The sequence below is a fragment of the Phacochoerus africanus genome, chromosome 3, assembly GCF_016906955.1.
Source record: "Phacochoerus africanus isolate WHEZ1 chromosome 3, ROS_Pafr_v1, whole genome shotgun sequence".
In the NCBI taxonomy this organism is placed as follows: Eukaryota; Metazoa; Chordata; class Mammalia; order Artiodactyla; family Suidae; genus Phacochoerus; species Phacochoerus africanus.
The window spans coordinates 100,880,641-100,907,235 of NC_062546.1; the positions used below are offsets into that span (position 1 = coordinate 100,880,641).

General features: G+C 35.4%; 1 protein-coding gene across 1 annotated transcript in view; it reads right to left on the minus strand.

Annotated features, from left to right (window-relative positions):
* CSMD1 (CUB and Sushi multiple domains 1) overlaps nucleotides 1–26,595 on the minus strand; it is a 1,865,356-nt gene that overhangs the window by 1,303,105 nt on the left and 535,656 nt on the right. Inside the window, exon 3 of the mRNA XM_047772241.1 lies at nucleotides 10,926–11,038. Within this exon, the coding sequence (XP_047628197.1) occupies nucleotides 10,926–11,038 (113 nt within the window). The remainder of the gene's footprint in view (nucleotides 1–10,925; nucleotides 11,039–26,595) is intronic.

A 26,595-nucleotide genomic window follows, 5' to 3' on the forward strand; every position in this document is an offset into this window, starting at 1 on the left:
ACAAAAGAGCCCAAAGAGGGGAAGCAGGTCTTCTCCCCAAAACTAAAGTGATTTTGATTGATCAAATTTTAATATAATTTGTCCTAATTTATCATGTGCATTTCCATCATTCTTGTATCATATTTATTTCAGCTAATGTATGCCTGTGTGTTTTCTTTTGTATAATTCAATTCAACCTCATTCTTTCACATCTTTTCGTACAACCAGAAGCTCATGTAAAAAAAATGTAATTTCACCTTTCTTCAGTGATCTCTATCCTATACTCTTATTGGAGACTAAAGAACAAACAAACAACAAAACAATAGCAAAAATACCTACCTACTTGAGTTGAGATTTGAGAAATATTTTAAAGTTCCACTAACTACTGTGTACTTGGCAGCTTGTCCCAAAACCACAGACAGTCAACCATAAGAAAGGACACTGTTTTTTGTACTCTCACTTAGAAAGACACAGAATCATTCATTAATAACAAATAGGTACACAACTATTTGTTTAACTATGTTAAAAAAAAGAAACAACACAAAACATAGAGAAAGTGGGTCACAAGGTGACACCAGTGTCTCAAGAAACAGACTGCGAAGGGAAATCGGCACAAAATGAGAGGGATGTAAGTGTTAACGTAGAATATTATGTAATTTCCAATTTAGAAAAAATAACTATAAACTACACTTAGTGAGGTTATCTTCTATGCCGATACTGCAGAGCTATAAGAAATGAGAGTGTCAGGGACTGACCTACAGCTTTGAAAGAGCTCATCTTCTCTGTCTTGTAACTACTCTCTGAGACTGGTACTATTCCTTCTTAACTCTACAAATGAGGGATCTGATACAATAAGTGCTTAAGTAACTTGTCCAGTGGTCACACCCATAGGGATTGGGAAATTGGGAAACTGGATTAAGCTGGCTTTAGAATCTCTGTATCATCCACATGAAAACATTGAAGTAATTAATTTTGTCTAACTCTTTATGTTTATAATACTCAAATCATAGTCAGCCAATGCATGACAGTATTTAAATAGAGAGGTCACCTAATTTCTGGTGTATGGAATGATTTACTAAGGACCCGTGAAAAGCAAAGAGAGAGAGAGAGAGAATATTGAAAAATAATCACTCAATCTCACCATTTTGTGTATAAACTGTCACTTGAAATAATTTTTTCCCCCTCACATAGTACTTGAAATTGCATATGCATATTAGCTTGGAGAATTTGTCTATTAGACAAGATAGCACTGGGAAAAACCAATAAAAAGAAAAAATCTTGGGAGATGACTGGGTACAAAGGATAAAATTTAAATTATAATAGGATCATGAGGAAACATACTAAGAAATACAAGTACAATTATTCACATTTTGGGAGGACAAGTATTAACCAATTCTTATTTTGTTACTGAAAAATAATGTTGAAGATGCCGTTTCAATGGAATTAATTTGTCTTTTATTATGTCCCTTTTTGACAGGCTACCATTCCTGTGCATAGATTTCTAGCAAGTACACATTGTTTTCTCTCTCTCTCTTTTTTGGTTTGTTTGTTTTTTAGGGCCGCACCCATGTGATATGGAAGTTTCCAGGCTAGGGGGTCAAATTGGAGCTGTAGCTGCTGGTCTATACCACAGCCACAGCAATGCAGGATCCAAGTCACATCTGCAACTTATACCTCAGCTCACTGCAATGCCAGATCCTTAACCCACTGAGCACAGCCAGGGATCAAACCTGCATCCTCATGGATGCTATTCAGATTCAATAACCACTGAGCCACAACAGGAATTTCTGTTTTCTCTTATTTTTAAAAGAAAACAATTAGCTACAGTGCTAGCCTTAGAACCCCTGAACTCAGCCATTTGAAAACAATATCCAAGTGCTTTTAATTTCTAGGTAAATAGGACCAAAGATCCATTTAAGAATATTCATTCCTAATATCATCTTAACATTTTTTATTTCGTAATGCTCACAATTTTGTTTTTTTAAATACTCATTGAGACAAGCTAAATAAATACAAATAATACAAAGGAAAATCAAGCAATCCTTCCTAATCATCCCGCTTACTCCCCAAAGTAACATTTATAACATTTCATGTATTCTCCTATATTTTTCTGAATATTCATATAAGCTTGTATGTGTGTATGCTATACATATATGAGGATGCATGGATTTACACACGTGTCTACATACTTATAAAAGTACTTTTAAAATATTTTTACCAAAATGGGATTATACAGCATTTTTCTTCACTTTCTTGTATCACAGATGTTTCCTTAGGTGAATACATGAAACTAAGTGTTTTTAATAATATTCAATACTTTGAAGACAATGTTTTCTTAGAATGATGTTTGAAGGAAAATTGTACATGACAAAATAATGAGAGTGAGTGACTGAGTGAGTGTGTGTGTGTGTGTGTGTGTGTGTCTATGTGTGTGTGTTGGTGTCTCACCAAAGAAAAAGACTGACTTAATAGCTCTCAATAATCTGGCAGTAGAATTTATGATCTTAATGGACCCCCAGTGATTTGCTCCTAGTGAATCAAACTGGACTTTGTAGGGCTGAGAGCAGATTTTTGTCTCAGGGGTAAATGCACATTAAGTTCACAGAACCAACATATACCATCAAGATGCCACATTAATAAATTACCATTCACAGGACCCACACTATTTACACTGACAGGACAGTTCTAGTCACCCCTCCCCCAACTCCATGACTATATGTGAAGCCAAACTGTAACCTGATGTTTGCTTATAGGAGAAGAATTAAAACAGAAATAAGAGGAGTTCCCTTGTAGCACAGAAGGTTAAGGATAGCTTTGTCACTGCAATTGTTTCAGTCACTGTTGTGGTGAGGGTTTGATCCCTGGCCAGGGAACTCCCACATAATATAGGAGTGGGCAAAAAAAGAAAGAAGAAAAGCAACAGAAATCAGATTAAAGAATGTTTGATGCTTCAAGAGGGGGGCAGAGCTTTATCAATCAACAGCAGTCATTCTGACCTTTCTGTCAGGGAACAACTGAGAACCTGAAGTCTACGAAACATTTTCCATAGAGAAACACACATATGTGCAAAATTGTGAGTGTGATTTCACAGCCTCACAGACAGTGAGCTTATCCATGACCCCCAAGTCAAGAACATCATATGCAGGACAAAAACAGAGAACAGGGATAGCCTTGCAGTGGAAAATGTTCAAGTAGCCTCCTGCAGCCACACCCACATCAGTGGAGCTAGGGTATCAGAGATCTGGGGGCTGAGCTTCAGTGGGAGTGGCTTCCCACACAATGGCCTTTTGTCCCCATTCTATCTTTATTCTTTCATCAGATTATCAATATATACGTGAGCTCACATCTTGATGGCAGCTCCGCATCTATCCACTATGACCCATTATTTGATTGACTTAGAGTTGAACTTTCACAAGTTACCAACTCTCTCCTATGCATGTGCTTTTTGGAGATGTTAGTATTCATGCTAATAAAAGCAATAATTAATTTCAAGTGCCATGCTAAAACCTTTGATTAGTGACTCTGATGTACCTACTGTTGAGCATCCCTATAAATTAAGAGCAAACAAAACGTGCCCAAGTTCTGGCAACTCAGCCTAGAGAAGGGCTGATATGAGGACCAACACCCTGCTCTCTACAACCAGGTGCAAACATGTCCTTCCCCTTGGTTTACCAAGCTAGAGTATCTAATAGTCATGAGGAAAGTAATTTGAGAAGTCTCCCATTTGTTTCAGTATCAGTAATTGTTATAAATCCAAAATCATGTTAGAGCATCAGCTAATGGACAGCTAGCTGGGTCCATGGCCATCGCTTTCTGGAGTCAGAAATGTTTCTCTCCTGCCAGGTGGATCATTCAATGTTCCATGCTTTAATTCAGGTTGCTTTGGATAATCACTTCAAGGGAGAAATAAATCAGCGCTGACATTCTAAATAAAGCTTTGAGCTTGAAGGGTAATAATCTATCTGTTCTTTCTAAATCCAGATCCTTGGGTGTTAAAGTAAAGAAAATTCTGCTTGAGGGGGTGTCAGAGGGAGATGCCAAGGAGAAACAAGCTCTCAGTGAGAAGCCCCACCCTACCCTACTGAGTTCATTACTTAGCAGAACCCAGGATGAAAGATCTGCATTGTAGCCAAGATTCACGTCTCCCTGGTGAAAATCTAAGTAGTACATAAAAATTTAGGCCATGTGCTTCCCCCAAATAAATGCAACATAAATGACATTAATCCATTTTAAGGTCTACAGATTTAATTAAATGGTCTGTATTGATTCTGTTATTTTTTTTTAAAGAATGTTTATAAATGTTGTGGATCATCTAATCTCTTTGCCTAACAATTTCAGTGTTTTTTGTTTGTCTGTATGTGGTTTTCTTTTTCTAAGAGACTTCTAGATGGGAAGATCTGTTAATCAAAGAGAAAATCAAATTCCATTCAGTTAATTTTGACCCTTATTAGCAATTCTCCTTTCAGTTTTTATGGGAAAGAAATAGGAACTACTAGGTGAGGTTAAGTGAGGATTGAGTGAAGAATTTTTATCCAACACTATTTCTGAACACTTACTTGGTGCTAAATGTCAGGGATTCAAAATTTTTCCTTAGAGTCCATTATCGCCCTCAAGGATGCAAAGAAAAATGACCATTAGAGATGCCATAACCAGTACCATCTAAATGCTCAAAAAGTGCTTCAAGAATTGGGAATTCCCTTAATCTATCTTACTTCTCTCTTCTCTGCAAACATTTTGGGCACCAAAACCACAGTTTAAAAGTAAAAATATGGCAAATTTGTAAAATGGAAGCATATGTAAATAAAAATGTTTCTGTTTATTGAGTAGTCCAGTGAAATGAATCCAGCCTTTTCCTAGAAGATCTCACAGAGGAAGTGTTCTAGCTTACCAATGAAACAATATGAAGCGACCCCCTAACTGAGAGACCAGCCAGAAGGGCTGTGCTCCAGATCCACTGTGAACACTGAAGAGGACCCAGGCTGCAGGGTCTCCCCCGAAGCCCCCTCCCCAGACTCTTCCACTAACTTCCTCCTGCTTCTGTTGTCTCTCTCCTGTCAAACCAGATGGCCTACGGTTCATAAAGATGGACACTTGTTTTTCTCCATACGTTTGCCCATGATTCTTCCTCATCAGAAACACCCTCCAACTAGCCATCTTCCCAGAGAACTTCCACTCAATGACTAAGTGGGTGCTTAGCACATGAGCTCTTTAAGTGAGGTGTGGCCCAAGCATTAACTCTTTCATGTTCTCTACCTGCCCAAAGGACAAAACCTTCCCTGTCTTACCCAGTCACATCCAACACCATAACTACCTATCAGATACAAGTACACTCTCTGTTCTATTGAATTTTGCCCTTTTCTCCTCTCCTCCTTCAGAGCAAACACCATGTTTATCACCATCTTCATATTCCTATCACTGAGCTTAGTATGGGGTTTCTGGGAGATGCTCAAAGAAAGCTTAGTGCATAAGAGAAAAAGGATGAATGAGTAAATCTGCATCCATTTACATAAGCTCAGATGTACACACTCTGTGTGTATATAGTATACATACTCATATATGTGCATATATATGTAAAAATTATGAGTGTATACACATGCGGATATATGCTTGCTTTCTTTTTTTTTTTTTTTGTTTTTAGAGCCACACCCATGGCACACAGAAGTTCCCAGGCTAGGGGTCGAATTGGAGTTACAGTTGCCAGCCTACGCCATAGCCATGGCAGTGCAGGATTCAAGCCACATCTATGACCTACACCACAACTCACAGCAACACTGGATCCTTAACATGCTGAGCAATGCCATGGATCAAACCCTTGTCCTCATGTATTCTAGTCAGATTTTTTTCTGCTGTGCTATGAAGGCAATTCACTGTGCATGTATTAGCATGTGTGTACTTTCATAAATGTAAACAAACTTAATTATATAGTAAATGATTGACTTACAAATTCTGGAAATAGATAGACTTGTGTTTAATCTCAAACTAAATTACTACATGTCATTACTTCCTATTCTCTATCGGGTAATATTAGGTAATTTTACTTTGCTTATAGGAATCTTGAAGATTTAATTAATAATATCTATAACAGTTTATACTGTCCTAGGCACATCCATTCATCTACCTATCTACCTATTTATCTTGTATCTACCTACATACCTATTATCTGTACTATTTATTATCTATTAATTCTATCTCTTTCATCTATCTATACCTATCTATCCTCCACTTATTCACTATTTATCTATCCACCGATAGCTATATATACACACACACATATATATATACCTTAGTAAGCAGGACTTACTGTTATAATTTATAGAATGAATAGTTCTAAGATTAAAAAAAAAATGAAAGGAAGGAATTCCTTTAGAGTAGTATTTTATAACCCAAGGGGGCCTCTGAAAGCATCTTCACTGGCAACTGGTTTTTCTCGTCCCACTAATAAGCTATTTTGTATGCAACACAATTGCCTGCCACAAACAAATTTTAACTATTTAGTAATGTCAAATTTCTCCTTTTTATATTGGTGGCATTTTTTTTTCTAAAATAGATTTCTAACTTGTCAGATTCTTATAGAATCTATGCACAAAATTTAAGGCCAATATATTCAAATATGGCACATTGAAAGTAAGTTAAATGTGTAATTTTTTTTTCTTTCTTTCTTTCCTTCTTTCTTTCTTTCTTTCTTTTTTTTTTTAAGAGCTACACCTGGGGCATATGGAAATTCCCAGCTAGGGACTGAATCAGAGCTGCAGCTGCTAGCCTACACCATAGTCACAGCAATGCCAGATCCAAGCCACATTTGTGGCAAGGTTGGATCCTTAACTCACTGAGCGGGACTGGGGATCAAACCCGCATTCTCATAGATATTTGTCAGGTTCTTAACCCACTGAGTCACAACAGGAACTCCCTAAAATTTGTATTTTATGATAAAAATATTTAGCCAGATTTGTGGCTAAAAATTTTCCCTTTTCAGCCACCATGTCAGCCAGTATTTTTAAAGAAATCTTAAAGAGAGTAAGTTCCTACCATTTCTATCAGCTTTACCTTAGAAAAGAATCCAATTTAACCTTCCTTTTGCCTCATCAAACAAGTATTGCAAATGTAAATATCTATGACCAAGTATGCACAAAAGTTTCATTCCAATTTCTTTAGAAAAACTCCTGTCCCATGGATAAAGCCATAGTCAGTTGTTCAAAGAAAAATTGGTTCCCGATCAATGGAATTGCCCTATATTACTGAAAAACATTCTACAGATGGGAAATATTGATTCTAGTGAAAATGCATTGAACTCATTAATTTGAATCACAGAGTTGGGGCTTTCTATTCAAATCCTAGTTGTTACATATAAAAGTTCTACTCACACAAAGTACTGTATTATAAAAGTATAATCAATATCAAAGAAACTTGTGAAAATGTCTAAAAGGTCAGTCTAAATTATAGTCAATCATTCATAAAGACTCAATTTTTAAAATATAGCCAAAACTAGAATTATTAAAAGTTAATATGAAAAATTATGAAGTAATTTATGAAACATGAAATGATATTCAGGACAAAAATATAAATATGCATTAACAAAAGGAATGGTACTTAAATAAGTCAGACTTCAGAACCAAAGAAACTAAAATTAGGAGGTGAAGAGTTTTTATCATATATTCACTACTGTTTCAAACATTTAGTTCACATTGCAACTAGTTAAGATAGGGCATTATAATAGAGAGGTTTTCCATTTTAAAAAGTGAAAATAGAGTATCAGAGTGACAGGTTCTCTGGGACACAATCTCTAGATTGTCACATGTCATCAAGTGGATTTGTTCTCTTTGTCTTCAAGTCTAATGACTGCTGTGTCACATGTGTTTGTCATGACATCATATCTGTCATGTCTTGACAGGACATGTTAATTATCCCACCTCCTAGCTAATTTTTCCTTAAATCATAAATAAGCTTGATGTTAAAAATAACTATTTTAGTAATTGAAATCTTGATGAAAGTTAGCAAATAAAAATGCATAAATAAATGCTATTTATTTACAGAGTACTTCAGTACTAGACAAATAAAGGGATTTTGATAGTAATCCATCTCATTGTAAATTATGTACACTATTTTTTGTTATAAATTTACCAAAGAAAATTATGCAAATCCTTTGGGTGACTATGAAGAATAATGTTCAGTGATGGAATGAGAAAATACAAATAGGAAATATAAAACACACTATTAAAGTAGTAACTTTTCAATTTTGTGATTACGTATTTATGGGTTAAAATGTTGATTTTAACAACAGTTTATAAACTTGCTATTTAAAGAGTTAATTACCATATGTGCATAATGCTAGTGTAAAATTTATAAATATTTCCACTTAATTTCCAGGGTTAAAATAAAAAACTGAATGCATTAATTAGAATATTTTAATTTATTGTTTCCATACTCCTTAGGTAGTTTAATATTTCCATGTATGAATAATAATTTATGTAAATAGTACCTGGTCCAAAGTACTTCCAACAAACTATAAAGTTCAGTGTCAAGATTAAGTGTTTTGCCAAGGTTATTATTATGTATAGACAGATTTTTTTTAGGTTTGGAAGATTTTCTCTAATTCACGCAAATAAATGTAAATTAAAAATTTAAATATCAATCCGGTAATACCAAATACATACTAACTTTAACTGGAAAATTAGTAATAGTTTAAGAAACTAGAGAATATTTATAAAAGGCTAATTTTGTATTAGATTTTTAAAATTTAATTTTCTTTAGATGTCTTGGATAAGGTATGAACATTTTACTGTGCTATTTGGCTTATGTTAATTACTTGATGGATAGTCTCATCATCATAAAATTCAATGTTCTGGTTCCAAAACAACTTTAGATATTTTTCTGACCCATTATCATTGATTTTGCTTAATATAGCTGAATAGGTGGTTTTGCATATTTTATATACTTTTTTAAATTTAAAAAAATCTCACTTTTTCCTGAGACAAAATTTATAGTTGTGTCTAAATTCCCCATTAGAGCTGATACTATTGATAAATCAGTTGACAGTTACGATGAAAGCTTTACTCTCTTCTAGATAAATCCTCTAGCTTTTTAATCTTCTGTTTAGACTATCATTAAATTTGTTTCTTCAGACAGTACAAGTTTATTTTTTCAGTAGACCTTTAATCTAATTGAGAAATGTTTTACAAATAAAGATATTAAATTAAATATTTTATACATTTTTTGTGACAAAGCACTTTTTACTTTGTTTTCTTTCTCTTTGAAAATAACTGCTTGTACATTCTTGTTTTAGACTATATTGTAATGTCTTTAAAACACAAATTTCAAAAAAATACACTTTTACATATTAGCATTTAAAAAATGCATTTAACTCATGGGCCTATTTTCTAGTCATTTTTCCAATTTTGTGATTAATTCATAAATATTTTTCCAACAGATTCGATCTCACCAATCATTTTTATTCTATCATGATGACAATCAGTAATATCAACAATAATAGCCCAGAAAGATTCAATAGCATTATTTATTTGGCAATCACTCAGCATCAGTAGAGTTTCTACAACATTTATATTACAAAATTCTTCAAAATATGATATTCAAGGATCAAATTTGTCAGAAAGGGGAGGAAAGTTTCCAAATCTTCTAAAACATTAAAGCATTATCAACCTTCTGAGGAGATACTGTGGATACTAATTGGAAGGAGGTAGCTAGTACAGATCACTTTAGAAACACTTTTGTAATATTAAGCCAAAAATAAATTATGTGAAGTTAGGGTATAGAGGAAATGGGAGATATAAGCAAATTTGAAAGCTAATAGCATCTGTTAATCTTAAACTAGCCTGTTACTCTTCCAAGAATTAAATGATCCCCTGGTTATAAGGAAGGATCGATGATTAACCCCATCAGGGCACTGATGGAGGTTTATACAGAAACACAGTAGCTGAAAGAATTGGAGTCAGAATGCCAGCATCCTTCCACAGAAGACTTTCAATAAAAGCATAAATTACTCTGCGTATATTGCTGTGCAAAGAGGACAGTCTTCCCTTATATTACCTGATAATTTCATACTAGCTAAGTTCAGTTGCACAAAACACATGTAGGTTTTTTCTTCCCACAAAGAATGATTTTTAAGTGCACACAGTGCTCCAAACAAGAATATAGACATGACCTAACCCAGACAAACACCCTAAGTGAATGACATGTTTTGTAAATAGATTTTGGCCTATTCATGGGCTCCAGAGTTTGTATTAAAAATAAAAGTCATTGTACTACATATGAAAGAAAATTTAAAATACTTATGTGAAACAAGACTAAACAGACCTCATCATTTATACTTAAAGTATCAGTATGCAATGTATCAAAATCAAATGCTTTAAGTCATCATCTGCATCAAAGGTTGAACTCTTTAATGTTAAAATTTCTAGCCAAAATAATCAACAATGACACCAAGAGCCCAAAGGCACCTCCACACAAAATCTGAAAACACAAATGCCAAAAAACACACTCCCAATGCCTTGCAAGCACTGAAGAGTGAAACCAAAATAAGTTTCTTAAGGAAAAATTTTAATGTTTACAACCAAAACTCAAACAAATGTCATTTACTTAAGCACCAACTTTGCATATCATTGTCAAACAGTAATTTTATGATGTGTCTGCATTAAGAATGAATTATTCAGAGGAGAGGAGTGCCATTCATTAGGATTCTAAATTTTCAAAATGTCTCTGCCACACATCCAAACAAAAACCACTCCTCCACTCAAAAAGTTCTCCCAATAAAGGAAAACTGTCAACACAATTTTGGGGTAGAAAGTTTGCTTTATAGTAAATAGCATTCTCCCAGAAGTCACACCTTTAGACCACCAAGCCAACTTCTGTCTGCATGACAGTCCTTAGTGCAGAGTAGCCAGGGTGAGCACACCTGGACCGTGGATGTGCATAGGGCACAGTGAGCATCCTACCTTCATAGAGGGCTTTAAAACCCTGGGCACTCACAGCGAAGTCCGTTGTGAACCACAGAGTGAGGATCGAGCCGGTACTGACCACAGAGGAAGGCAGCTGAAATCCTGATAACCTAAATTTCAAAAAGATGTGAACATAGTTAAAAAACATGAATGTGGTACTGAAGCGTATTGAGGAATACATTTGATTCCTCTTTCCGCTGCGGTTTATTTATTCGACCTAAGTCATTGAACAATTACATGATCCATACACAAAGTGTTGCCAGGTAATTGAAATTCAGCATATTCAAGGACCAGATGCTGCTTATTTAAGCCCTTTTTGAAAAGTGTCTTCCTTGAAGTAACTGTGCAATACACACCATTGTCTTAAACGGAGCTCACAGAAATTAACACAATAGAAAGTCATCCTTATACGCCCTATACTAAACAAGATGACATTGCGTCTGCTTTTGAGTTTATCATTTTTCTCCTAAATGATTAGTGCATTGTCATCTCACCATTAATGTGCTTATTTTTACCATCTCTCCCAAATAAATCAGTTTCTCTTAAAAAGAAAACATGTATTAGTCACAGCATTGCAAATAAAGATCAGTGACTACCTTATGCAGAGGTCAAGTGAATTCAATTTAATATTTGGTTTTCAAGACAAATATTTTGGAATCTAAGATGTGTGTTTCACTTATAACTAGGTTGGGATAAACAGAAATTTTAAGGATAATAAAGTCAGAACTGAGTGTACTAGTATAAAAATATGCATAATATTTTTTACAAACTAATAGCTTTTTTATTTGTAAAAGCTTTTTTTTTTTACAAGATCTGCTTTTTATTTTTATAATGATTTTTACTTTTTCCATTATAGTTGGTTTACAGTGTTCTGCCAATTTTCTATTGTACAACAAAGTGACCCAGTCTCTCTCTCTCTCTCTCTCTCTCTCTCTCACACACACACACGTATACATTCTTTTTCTCACATTATCCTCCATTATGTTCCACCACAAGTGACTAGATATAGTTTCCTGTGCCACACAGCAGGATCTCATTGCTTATCCACTCCAAATGCAATAGACAAACTAATAGCTTTTTAAAAGGTCAAAGGGATGCTTCATCAGTTTAAGTTTGCTAATTTAGTAGTTTGCCTACAGATACATTGTTTAGCATAGTCTGAACAAACACAAGCCTCTGATACAAAAAAAAAAAAAAGAAAAGAAATCAACCTGAACATTCATTCTCAATAGGACAAACTATCTTGTCAGTAAGTCTATGGTATCAAATACCTACTTAAAACCAGTATAGTTGCAGAGCTAAACCAGAAACTAGTAAGAGAAAAGTGAAAGGACAATCACCAACCACTAAACAGCACACTTCTAAATAATCCGTGGATCAAAGAAGTTTCAAGGGAAATTTTTTAAAAAATCTAAACTAATGAAAATATAAATGCAAGATATCCAAATCTGTAGGACTCAGCTAAGTAATGCTGAGAGGAAAATTAATACCACTCAAAACATACATTAGAGAAGAGGAAGAGGAGAATTCTCATACTTGTAATCCAGGCTCCCATCTCCAGGGTTTAAAAAAGGGAGAGTAACATAATCTTAAAATAAACAGATGGCAAGAAATTAAAATGTCAAAATCAGTGGAAATGGAAACAAAAGCAATAGAGGAAAACAATGAAACAAAGGCCTAGTTCTTTGAGAGCAACTAAATTAATAAATGCAGCAGAAGTGACCAAAATGAAAGAGGAAGTTAAAACACAAATATCTAATGAGGAATAAAATAGAAAATATTACTAGAGACCCCCCCCAACACGTGAAAAAAATTGATGTAAAAACTACAAACTTGACAACTAAAATGAAATTGCTTACTTCCTTTTTACTTTTTTTTTTTTTTTTTTTGGCCATGCCTGCAGCATGTGGAAGTTCACTGGCCAGAGATCAGACCCAGACCACAACAATGACCTAAGCCAAAGCAATGACAATGCCACTGAGCCACAGGGGAATTCCTGAAATTGGTTACTTTCTTTAAAAAAAGGGGGAATAAAAAGTACAGCAGATGACCACAACTTACCAAATAAAACATAAAATTTGAATAATCCTATAACTATGAAAATTCTCCCAAAAGAAGTGTCTAGGCCCAGCTGGTTTCACAGGAAAATTCTCCTACTATGGACTCAATGTCTGTGTCACTTCAGAGTCATACGTTGAAATCTAATCCCCATTGTGGTGGTATTTGGAGGGGCGAGAGGCGTCTTTGCTGGTGATGAGATCATAAAAGCAGAGCAGCTGTATTATGAAAGAGGATCCCCAAGAGCCCACTTGCCACTTCTGCCACAAGAGAGCACAGCAAAATACACTGTCTGTGAAACAGGAAGCAGGCCTTCACCAGACACTGAGTTAGCTGGCACCTTGAGCTTGGACTTCCCAGTCTAAAGAACAGTGAGAAAGAAGGTCTTGTTGTTTACAAACCACCTGTTCTATGGTATTCTGTTCCACGCACGAAGGCATTTACCCAAATTCACTGAGACATCTACCAAACATGTAAAGAATTAATGACTTTATGCAATCTCTTCCTGAAAATAGAAGTGGATGGAACACTTTCTTATGCCTTTTATGGACTTAATATCACCCTGTGCTATGGATTGATTGCTGCTTCTAAAATTTGTATAGTGAAGCTTTAACTTACAACGGAGCTGTGTTTGGAGATAGGGTTTTTAGGAGATAATTAAGATGAAATAAGTTTCTAAGGATGGGATGCTAATCCAACAGGATCAGTGGCTGTATAAGAAGAGGGCAATGGAATTCCCGTCATGGTGCAGCAGAAACAAATCCAACTAGGAACCACAATGCTGCAGGTTCAATCCCTGGCCTTGCTTAGTAGGTTAAGGATCTGGTGTTGCCGTGAGCCGTGGTGTAGGTCACAGATGAGGCTCAGATCTGGCATTGCTGTGGATGTGGCATAGGCCAACAGCTGTAGCTCCGATTCAGCCCCTAGCCTGGGAACCTCCACATGCCATGGGTGCAGCCCTAAAAAGACAAAAGACAAATTCATAAAAAATAAAAAAGAAGAGGACAAAAAAGAGAACATCTCTCTCTCTCTCTCTCTCTCTCTCTCTCTCCTTCTCTCCGCCCTGCCCCCACACCCAGGCACTGTATGAACACACAGCCAGAACGCAGATGTCTCACCAGAAGTTGACCATGCTGCACAGTCAGATGTCAACACTCAGATGCAAACACGGCTCAATATTTGAAAATCAGCCTGTGGAGTCTCCCATAATAACACACAGAAACATCACAAGATTATAATAATCTATGGAGTTGCAGAACCAAACCAGAAACTAGTAACAGAAGAGTGACAGGACAACCACCAACGATTAAACAGCATACTTCTAAATAATCTGTGGATCAAAGAAGTCTCAAGGGAAATTTTTTAAAAAGTTAAACCGAAGGAAAATATAAATGCAAGATATCAAAGTCTGTAGGACTCAGCTAAGTAATGCTGAGAGGAAAACATCCAATCCTTACAAAAACTTTCAGTAAAATAGGAATAGTGGACAACTTCCCCAACTTGATGATGAGTACCTCTAAAAAAGCATATCTAACATCATACTTATTGGGAGAAAACTGACTGCTTTCCCCTACTGTTGAGAATACGCCAACGGTTCGGTTTCACCACTTTTATTTAAAACTGTGTCAGAAGATCTAATCATTGCAATGGGCCAAGAAAAGGACATAAATGTGTACAGGTCAGAAAGGAAAAATAAAAGTGCCTCTATTTGCAGATGGCACAATTTCCTCCACAGATGATGCTAAGGAATCTATAAGAAAACTCCAAGAGCTAAAACTTGAAATTAGCAAGTGCCCAAGATACACAATCAACACACAAAATTCAATTTTATTTACACTTAATAGCACTGAATACAATGGACACTGATCATCAAGATACAGTGTCATTTACAATCAATCAAAAAAAATCACTTAGATGTAACAAAAGGGGTACAAAACTGCATCTTGAAAAATGCATACTGAAGAAAGAAATGAAGAAGAAGAAGAAGAAGAAGAAGAAGAAGAAACTGGCAGGACTCAACTTAATAGACTGGAAGACTCAAAATTGCAAAGACATAAATTCTCCCTAAATATATACAGGTTTAAGAAAATTTCTATCAAAATCCCAGAAAGATTTTTTTAGCTGTAGATGAGATTTTTCTAAAATTTATATGGAAAGAAAAATAGCTTAAACAATTTTGGAAAATAATAAAATATGAAGAATCAGTATACTCATTTTCAAGACTTATTTACCAAAACCATGTGGTACTGGCAGAGGGACAGACCCATCCATTGACAGATCAAAACAGAGAACTCAGAAATAGATGCATGTAAATATGCCCAAATGATTACCCAAAAGGTACAGAGACAACTCAATAAAGAAAATCTTTCCACTAATGGTGCTTGAACAACTGGATGTCCACAAGCAGAAGGAACAAAAAAAAAAAAAAAGGAACCTAGACCTAAGGCTTATATCCTCTGTAATAACTCAGTATGGATCATAGATATAAATGCAAAATATAAAATATACAAATTTTAATAGAAAGCATAGGTAGGGGGAAATCTTTAGGATCTTGCATTAGCCAATGAGTTCATAAACAGGATACCAAAAGTACAATTCATGAAAGGAAAAGGGGATATATTAGACATCATAGAAAAATAAAACCTTTTGCTCTGAAAGACCCAGGTAAGAGACAAAAAGACATGTTATAGACTGGTAAAAGATATCTGTCAACCACATATCTGACAAGAACAAGTATCTACAATATATGCAGTTTTCAACAATTTGGCCACAAAAGAACAAATAATCTAATCAGAAAACAGGCAAAAAATAAGGTGTCATTTTATCTAAAAAGATACATAGATGGCAAATAAGCTCATGAAAAGACATTCAACATCATTAGTCATTAGAGAAATGCAAATTAAAAACCACAAATATCACCACACACCTATTCAGAAGGGCTAAAAGAAAAAACAGTAACAATACCAAACAGAGGAGAATGCAGAGAGAACAGATTGCTCCTATATTGCTAGTTGGCACAACCACTTTGGAAAACAGTTTGACAATTTCTTAAAATAATTGAACATGCAATTATCATACAACCAATTATTCTACCAGAGGAATGAAGATTTATCTTCAAACAAAACCTGTAGCTGAATACATATGAATACATACACATACATTTAATAATCAAAAACTGGCGAGAACGCATATGCCTTTCAATGGGTGAAGGATTCACAAACTGTGGAATATCTAAACCATGTATAACCACCCAGCAATAAAGAGAAAGGAACTACTGATTTATAACACCTGGATGAACCTCCAGAGAATTATGCAGAGTGAAAAAAAGGTCAATCTGAAACAGGTTCCATACTGTAATACTTGAACATTCTTGAAATGACAAACTTATTGAAAAGGGTAACAGGTTAATTGTGGCTCAAAGTTAAGGAGGGGGTTGGGACAGGAGGGAAGTAGGCGTGGCCAAAAGGACCACATGTGGGATTCTTAAGTTCTCCATTTTGCCTGATTCCATGTCAATATCCCTGCAATGTCATTGTACTGCCCTTTTGAAAAATAAAGCCTTTGAAAGAAGTGGGGAAACAGTACACCAAGTCTGTGTTATCCCTTATACCTGCATGTAAACCTATGATTATCTCAAATTTAAAAGTTTAAGAAAACAACATATTGGAGAGGTTGAGACAAAGACACTAAAAAAAAACCATAAACTGGAGTTCCCGTCAAATTTGACTAGTATCCATGAGGATGCAGTTTCAATGATCCCTGGCCTTACTCAGTGGGTTAAGAATCCAGCATTGCTGTGAGCTGTGTTGTAGGTCACAGACATGGTCTGGATCTTGAGTTGCTGTGGCTGTGGTGTAGGGCAGCAGGGACAGGTGTGATTCAACTCCTAGCCTGGGAACCTCCATATGCTGCAGGTATGGCCCTAAAAAGACAAAAGGAAAATATAAACAGATTAAAATCATCATATTAGTGAAATATAAGAACACAGTTATTAATAATAAAACATTCTCTCATTAGGTTCAAAAATAAACCAATCAAAAAATGTTGAGGATTATTTTATTTAGTAATAGTCTGTTTTGAGGTTTTAAATATTTATTAGCAAAAGTTTAGATATCAAATAAGATGGTAGCACTTTAAAATAAATACATGTTTTATTTAACCAATGAGTCTTAATAAGGATGGGTAACTATAAAGGGACATAGTCAAACTACTGTCTAAGAGAAAGTAACAAGATACTAATAATTGGGAAAATGATGTTATAGAACTGCTGTTTGGAAGTTTAAGGAAGTTTAACATGCACAATTGTACATAAAATAAATACATCTGCTCTGTTTAAATCGCTAAAATAGCATGAACTCATTCATATTTAAGAAGTATAAAGTCCAAGGTTTGGTTGAGAGGGATGGAAAAGTATTAGTTGATCCAGTTGATTATTAAGAACTTTCAAGAGCTAAATGTGTGGTTCCAATGTTTACAGCCGTGAAACCATCACCCCAGCTGATGATGAGAAGTCTAGTTAAGAATGCCCTGGGAGGGAATCGCTCCTTGGTCTCCCTGCAAATATGCTCTTGAGGATGCACTTTGCTGATTTACACTGTAATCCATCACTTGCGTGTTCTCTGTGAGGACCCTGAGGGTAAATTTCAATGTTATCTTCCTTGGAGAAACCTATGTCCTTATGAACATCTCTAGTTTATTTTTAACACCCAGCAAATCCTAGAGCTGTTCAAGTTTCTCTTTGTGTTGTGTAAAAGAAAATTTTGAACCAAATTCTGACCTTTCCTCAGCAACATGTGGACTTTTAATAACAGCCCATTGCCGATTCTGCATATGTGTGTACCCTTTCAAAGTTTTATCTTGCTGCTTCCATGTATTTTTACATCTTTGGAAGCTGCTTTGTCTCTAGTTCTAGATAGAATTTATCAGGGCATAAGCACAGTGGTAAGTCAAGGAAAATAAGAAAGAAAGAAAATAAAGTCACTTATCCCCTCCCCATTTCTATCAAACCCAGTATCACCTACAACATATACACACGTGACCTACTTCTTCATAGACTGTGATTCAGAAACTTGGTTGCCACTGTCAAAAACAGTCCTAGTACCTTGTTCAAGCCATTGGCTTTTCAGCTCATGCCCTAGTCCAGTCATTTGTGGGATGAAGAAGAAAATGGTTAGAAAGGGGAATGAGTATGAGAATAGTGACAAAACGTTTCACTCTCAGCAAAAAAAAAAATAGTAATAATAATAATAATAATTTTTTAAAAAGTAGTGGAGGTTTGAACATGTCTCTCTGTCTTTTCCAGTTGCATGCCTGTTGTCCTGTAGAATCTCATTTACTTTATTCTCTGCTGGGAGATAGCAATCCCCCTCTCACATCCAGTGATCTGGGTAAATGATAGAGCATGCCTGTCAAAGATGAGTGATTGTTAAGTAAAGTGGGGACGATTTGTGGCAGCCTCTCTATATTCTCAGTACTTGTTCGCTCGGCAGGAACATGAGTTTCCGAATTGAACAAGTTTATTCTTCTTCCATCTCTCAAGAATTTACCAGAATGAATTGCACTTAGAAATAGAATCAAAATATTTTGTACTCCACCGTCATACAAGATACTCAAATTACTGATACTAATGCAATAATCTTGAGTATGAGAAGTGGAGAGGCTGGAGGAAAAAAAATAAATTGAGTTTAAAGCTCAGCGGAAACAAGACTGGTGTGAGCACAGGTTATTTTTACATAAATTAACAAGGATGCTGTAACTTCATTACACAGAAATGCTCTCCTAAATCACAAACTGTACACCCTGCATCATCTGTAGTGTTTGTGATCTGAAAATGTCAAATAGTGTTAAAACTACAGTTTAGTTAAAATGTCAAGTGTATATTTTAAGTAAATTAGGGGAAAAACATGACTAAATTAAACCTTCTCTTCAGTGAATGTAATTGCTGTAACAAAAATCTCCGTAAAGCCAAGTGTTGCCAAACTCACATTAATATTCAATATTTGATAACATATTTCATATCATATGCCAATATGGATATCCTCATGATACAAATTATAAAAAGGCTTGGCTTAACATTCAGAGTGAGATGAGAATTGTACCCTAAGAGTTATCAATGACTTTAAGATTCATTTACCCAATGTTTCACCCATGAAATTAATTTCCATGAAAACAATCTTAGTAAGCCATTGCCGAAGACTTTATGAATGCAGGAAAAACATCTAGGGATAAAATCTCTTCAACTCAGAGAGGTAGACACAGCCCTCCAAATACAAAGCAATAACATTAACTTTTTTAAAAAAAAAGTTTTTGAAGTCCAAAGACTTTATAAGAAAAATGCCTATTAAAAGGAATGATTTTTGTGAAACATTTTTTTCATTTTTTAAATTTTTATTAAAGTATAGTTGATTTACAATGTTGTGATAATTTCTGCTGTACAAAATGATCGTTATACATTTACACACATCCATTCTTTTTCAGATTCTTTTCCCACATAGACCATTACAGAATATTGGGGTAGAGTTCCCTGTGCTGTACAGCAGGTCCCCATTGGCCAATCATTCCATATACCTCAGTGTGCATATACCAATTCCAAACCCCCAATACATCCCACCTCCCACCACCTGTCCCATTAGGTAACCATAAGTTTGTTTTCAAAGTCTGTGAGTCTGTTTCTGCTCTGCAAGTAAGTTCATTTGTATCCTTTTTTTAGATTCCACACGTAATATTATATTATGTTTGTCTTTCACTGTCTGACAAACTTAACTTAGTATGATAATCTATAGGTCCATCAACATTGCTGCAAATGGCACTATTTCATTCTTTTTATGGCTAATATTCCATTGTGTGTATGTACCACATCTTCTTTATCCAGCCCTACATAAATGAACACTTAACTTGTTTTCTTGTCTTGGCTATAGTGAATAGTGCTACAATGAATATTAGGGTACATCTATCTTTTTGAATTATTTTTTTCTCCAGATATATGCCCAGGAGTAGGATTAAGGGATCATATGGTAGTTATATATTTAGTTTTCTAAGAAACATCGATACTATTTTTCATAGTGGTTGTACCAATTTACTTTCCCACCAACAGTTTAGGAGGGCTCCTTAAAAATAATTTTGTGGTCACCTACATATATGGCAGAAAAGCCAAGATTAATTTTCAGTGGCATAATTATATATTAGAAAATGATAAAACAGAATGTACTGTGTGAATTCTGAATTTCAATATTCTTGGTCACTAAATATGCTTTCTCTGTAAATAATTATTAGCTGAAAGTTATTTAATGTGTATTTGAGTTTTTCCAGGATTGGTTGTAGGTATAAGAAAGTGCTCTTTATCAGAGTAGAATTTTAAAGTAGGAAGATGAATTATATAACATGAGATGTTAGGTATTTCAGCTTTTTATTTTGTGGGGAAGAGAAATTAAGATCAGAGAGGTTCAGTCACTTGTTTGAAGTTGTACATACAGTATCAGAGTTTACACTGAAAACATAGCTCATCTTCCCTCCAAACCAGTGGTTTTTCCACTTAGTCACTTCAAGGTGACTTATCCAGTGGGATAAAATACTGAAATATTAATTTCATTTCTCTTTCCCCAACCTACCTCCACCATGGTCTTCTCAGAAAGTAATTATCATTGAATATAATGAGCAAAGAATTAAGTTCATGGCTTTTGAGTTTCAAAGCACACTCTTGAAACTCAGAGCACCAACAGCTGTACTTATCCTTTAAATTATAAAGGCTCAAGATTCATGCCACAGGCAATTTTAAATAAAACAGGATAATCTCTCCTTCCTTGGAGACTTGATAATGGTTTCAGGACTGAGGATAAGGATTGTTTGGAAAGCCAGGAGTGACCAGGACCTCAGTCTGTCCCTGAAGTAAATGATACAGATGAGCCAAGATTGATGTCCTCAGGTGGTAAGGTCCAAGGAGGTGTCCACCCACCCTCATGCAAAGCCCATCTTTCCAGTACAGGGTCGGGAGAGGGGAACAGAAGTACAAGAGAGGCTGTCTAAGGTCACACATCTCTATGACTACACATCAGAGCCAATTCAAAGGCTCCCGAATGTAAGAGCAGCAAAAGGTGTGTCCTTCATGGACCAGAATACATGCAATCACATGAGTTATGGGTTGGTCTCTGTGAACAGGTCTGTGTCCTGTGATAAAGCACCACTGGGAAGAGTTACATTGCAGGCTGCAGAAGGAGGTGATAGACGCCAGATGCTTCTTCAAACCTTGGTAATTTGGGGTCATGTAAAACTCTTGAATCTAGAGATCCTCTAGAGAAGATGGAAGCAAGTAAGCAGAATTCTGCCAAGAACCAAATTAAATACACATATGTATGCACATATGTGAGCACACACTGCAGTGGCTGCCTCTACCTAGACTTTGGGAATATTCTATCGCATTTTGAAAAAGACTCAATGTAAAAATTAATATAAATTCCATTTTACAAGATATATATATATATACATATTTCACATCTTAATTTTTGGCTTTTGAAAATAGTACCTATTTCATTTATTTTTCTATTCTCTACATGTTACTTATTTAGAATAACAAAGTTATAAATCTACTCACAATATCAATTTCATTGATAGATTTTCATCATAATGTATAGATCACACATACAAACACACACACATTAAACCTGTTGCATAATTCCACTGCTAAAATTATGTATTGGATTTTTTTTTTTTAATTTTAGGGCCACATCCACGGCATACAGAGGTTCCCAGGATAGGTGTCATATGGAGCTATTGCTGCTGGCCTACACCACAACCACAACAATGCAAGATCCGAGCTGCGTCTGCAACCTACACCACAGCTCATGGCAACACCGGATCCTTAACACACCGAACAAGGCCAGGGATCGAACCTGAGTCCTCATGGATGCTAGTAAGATTTACTTCCGATGAGCCATGATGGGCATTCCTATGTATTGGATTTTAAACTTAGGGACCATAGAGCTTCATTTAACTTCTCTTGGGCAAAGACAAGTTAAATAACTTCTTTAAACTTCTATTTTCAAAAAAATTTTAGTATGTCATATGATTGGCCCAGCAGCAAAGGTATCTGAAAAAGCTACTATACTTGAAGTCTTCATTGTTATTATTATTAAATAATTAAAGCTGCAAGTCTCTTTTTTGCACATTAGACAATTACAAGTGCAGATGTGATATGTCTGAAGTGCCTATTTTTCCCCTTTTCAAAGCTCTTATCACATCTTTTTGAGTCTGATTTAAGGAGAAGAAAGTGCTTTAGTCATTTGGTTTTAATATATTATAACTCAACACTGAGTTTCCAAAAATTCTAGGTTGTAATTATTAGACCAAAAAAGTCTGGAGGTAAAACATTTGATAACTTTCTACATTGACAAAATCCTAAGAAAAGACTTCATGTTCACTTCTACTCTATTCATTTAACCACAAGAAATACACACACCAGAACAAGGAGAGTCATCAGCTTTATCCAAAGATAAGTCAGGACATCTTGTTATAAAATAGCCACCTTATGTCTACAAGTCAAGGCATCTTTTCCCATTGTTTAGTGCTTACTAGGAATTAAGAGTAATTCTAGGTAGCTTGTTATCTTCCTTGTAAGTACTAACACAGAAAGACTACCTAGATGATTTACTCGTTCCATTTTGACACGGTTTTCCATACTAATCTCAGAAATAAAATGTTAATATACCTAGTAGATATTTGTGTTTCTGTCTACATTTCTATGAAATTAGAGATACACACAAAAAAAATAGTGATCTATCTTTCCTACAATTAAGCTAGAAACCTTCCTTATGATTCATTTAATAATAAGGCCCCTGTATTTGAGGTGTTTTAAACAATATACAAACTCCAGAAATGTCACAGCTTTTTCGCATCTCTGAAGACTGACAGGTATGTACATTATTGAACATTGCTCCCCAAAACAAGAATTGAGAACCTTGGAGGGAGAAAACCATGGGTGAGTAACACATATTACCTTTCTTAGCAGAATTCTGCGAAAGGCAGATAGCTATTTGCTTTCTAAAAGGAACATATCTCTCTTTCATGAACATCTTTTGGTTATATTTTGATAACATCATGAGCTTTCTGATAGCCTTGTCACTTCCTTTTTTTTTGTTTGTTTGTTTCTTTTTGGCCATGCCCATGGCATGTGCAAGTTTCCAGGCCAGGGATCAAACCCACCCTGCAGCAGCATCCTGAGCCACTGCAGTGACAACACTGAATCCTTAACCTGCTGCACTACCAGGAAACTCCATCCCCATCACTTCTTGATAAAAAGAATACTCGGCCTTGGAGGAAACACTTGCTACAATCACATTTCCTGTTTCAGTGCTTTTATACATGTATTTTTTTTCAAGCAACCAAAACTTTTATATGAACAGACTACACTGAAAAGTTTGCATTTCCTTCCATATACTTTGTGAGGGAAATCTCTACTTCTGTTTCTATATAGGAGGTCTAAAAAAAACTGCTACATTTTTCTTTAGGTAAAGATGTTTTTAACTACAAGCAGGTATAATATATTCTAGGTATTTAGAGAGAAAAAGAAATTTAAGCATATACTAATTGTATATATATTATAATATTTTAATTACATGTGATAGTATTATACATATAAAACATATAGTATGTATTAGTTGTATATTGAGATTACATTAATGAATTAACATATATGAATTAATATATATATACACACATATATATGGCAATTTAAACATTGCATTTGCTTTAATCCATATCCTAAGAGGCTCACATAGTAAAAAAAAAAAAAAGGCTTATCTCCTTAAACATTTCACTGCTCATATTTTAGTTAGTACATGGTTTACTTCTCCCAGAATCCTGAGAGGAACTTCAGTCACTTGTGCTGATTTAGTGTACTTGGCATATCTTAGTTTACACTAAATAAAAATTTCCTCCTAAGGGAGTTCAGTCTTAGCTCAACACTACGCTCTCATAAAAGTGCCTCTAGAAAAAATAAAGTTTCCCCAGATTACACTCTAAACAAATTTGCCAGGAACTAATTCCACGGATCCTCTTTTCCTATCAATGCATCAAAGTGATGTCATAATTTAAGTGTCTCTCATACATTATTGGAAACACAAATCGAAGCAGATTTTGCCCCCAAGCATGAAATAACATCCTCTCAACGTGACTTTCTTATGACAAGAGAAACAGCATCATTTATCAATGACATTAAAACAGTAGCAGCCTTTTACCTTTGTGATTATGATTGTAAGTACTTTTCTCCACTGTTATTACCCTCTGCTCTCGAGCCTGCTGTGCTATCAACTTCATCTCCACCTGAGTGATAAGCATCTATCAATTGTCTTCCCAGTGCAAAATCCATTAGTAGAATTTTTCTATCAAGATCTCTTTTCAATTTGTTTTCCCCCAGGTCTGCCACTTTCCCGTGTTAAGATTTTACATAAGCCCTAGGCTTCTATAGAATACCTCAAGGGCTTCCTGTTTTATTTTCTCATCTGAGGGTTAGGACATTTAATCCTCCTCTTAATTTCAGCAGGGCTATGACAAAGGCAGGACCCTAAACATTTCCTCATCCACAAGCAAGAGATTAGACAAAGATCCCTAGAGTTTATATCAGGGCTCAATCATTATTAAGCAAATATTTCAAAGACCTGAAATGATATACAAAATTACTCAGGTCACTGTGATATCTGACAAAGTGTATTTTTAAAATGGTATTTCCTTCTTAATTTTGAATCTAACTTCCATAAAATTGAAACCTAAATCCAGGAGTCAGGCAGTTGGATAGAATCCACTTCATTTAGAATTATACATCTTTCTCGAATTACAGTGGGATTAAGTTTTGATAAACACATTGTAAGCTGAAAATACTGTACATCAAAAACACATTTACTATACTCAACCTATGGAACATCAAAGCTTCTCCTGGCCTATGTTAAAGTTGATGCTCGATCACTGACATTAGCCCATAGTTGGGCGAAATTCGTCTTACACAAAGCCTATATTATAATAAAGTGCTGAATACATCATGTCACTTTTTAAATTCTGCACTTGAAGTAGAAAACAGGATGGTTCTAAGAGCATCCTAAGACCAGGAGCCTCATCTGCTAGCATCAGGAGAGAGATGGACCACAGGTCTCCAACCAGGTGGGATCACAGCTCAAAACTCAGTTTTGCTTCTAACAAATGCACAGTGCTGTTCTACTTCTGGCAAGTCAAAGGATCTTGAGTCAGGGAGCAACCACACTTACATACACACACACACACACACACACAGAGTGAAGTAGAAAGGAGAAAAAGATTTAGAGGAAGACAGACATACACAACTAAATGTAGAATAACTGCTCCTCTTATACTTTGTGACTCCTGACAAATTGCCCACACCAACCACACCCAACCTCTTCCTGATTCTCTCACTGAAACTCTGGAGAGTAACTCTGCCTGGATCAAAACCAGAGGCTGGTTTGTTTGAATTGATTTTTCTGATAAGCCATTTGATGGAACTCCTGAATTCATATTTTATTTTCCCAGGTATTTTGAAATAATTAAAATAATCACCAGCCGTTCCACCCATGTTGCTGCAAACTGCATTATTTCGTTCCATTTTATAGCTGAGTAGTATTCCATTTTGTATGTATACCACATCTTCTTAATCCATTCATCTGTCAATGGATATTTAGGTTGTTTCCATGGCCTGGCTATTGTGAAGAGTGATGCAATTAACAGACAAGTGCATGTATTTTTTTAAGGAAAGTTTTGTTTGGATATATGCCCAAGAGTGGGATTGCTAGGTCATATGGTAGTTTTATATTTAGTTTTCTGAGGTGCTTCCATACTGTTTTCCATAGTGGTTGCACCAATTTACATTCCCACTAATAGTATAAGAGGGTTCCCTTTCCTCCACACCCTCTCCAGCATTTGTTATTTGTGGACTTGTTAATGATGGCCATTCTGACAGGGGTGGGGTGGTACCTCAGAGTAGTCTTGATTTGCATTTCTCTAATAATCAGTGATGTTGAGCATTTTTTAATGTTCTCATTGGCCACCTGTATATCTTTGAAGAAATGTCTATTCAGGTCTTTTGCTCACTTTTCAACTGGGTTGTCAGTTTTTTTGCTGTTGAGTTGTAGAAGTTGTTTATATAGAGTTTAAGCCCTTGTCAGTTGCATCATTTGAAACAATTTTCTCCCAATCCATAGGTTGTCTTTTTGTTTTTTATGGTTTCCTTTGCTGCGCAAGAGCTTGTCAGTTTGATTAGGTCCCATTGGTTTATTTTTGCTTTAATTTCTGTTGCCTTGGGAGACTAACCTAAGAAATTTGTAAGGTTGATATCAGAGAATGTTTTACCTATGTTCTCTTCTAGGAATTTGATGGTGTCTTGTCTTACGTTTACGTCTTTAAGCCATGTTGAGTTTATTTTTGTGCATGGTATGGGGATGCATTCCAGTTTCATTGATTTACATGGGGTTGTCCAGTTTTCCCAAAACCACTTGTTGAAAAGACTGTCTTTTCCCATTTTATATTTTTGCCTTCTTTGTCGAAAATCAATTGACCGTAGGTATCTGGGTTTATTTCTGGGTTGTCTATTCTGTTCCATGGGTCTGAACCCCTG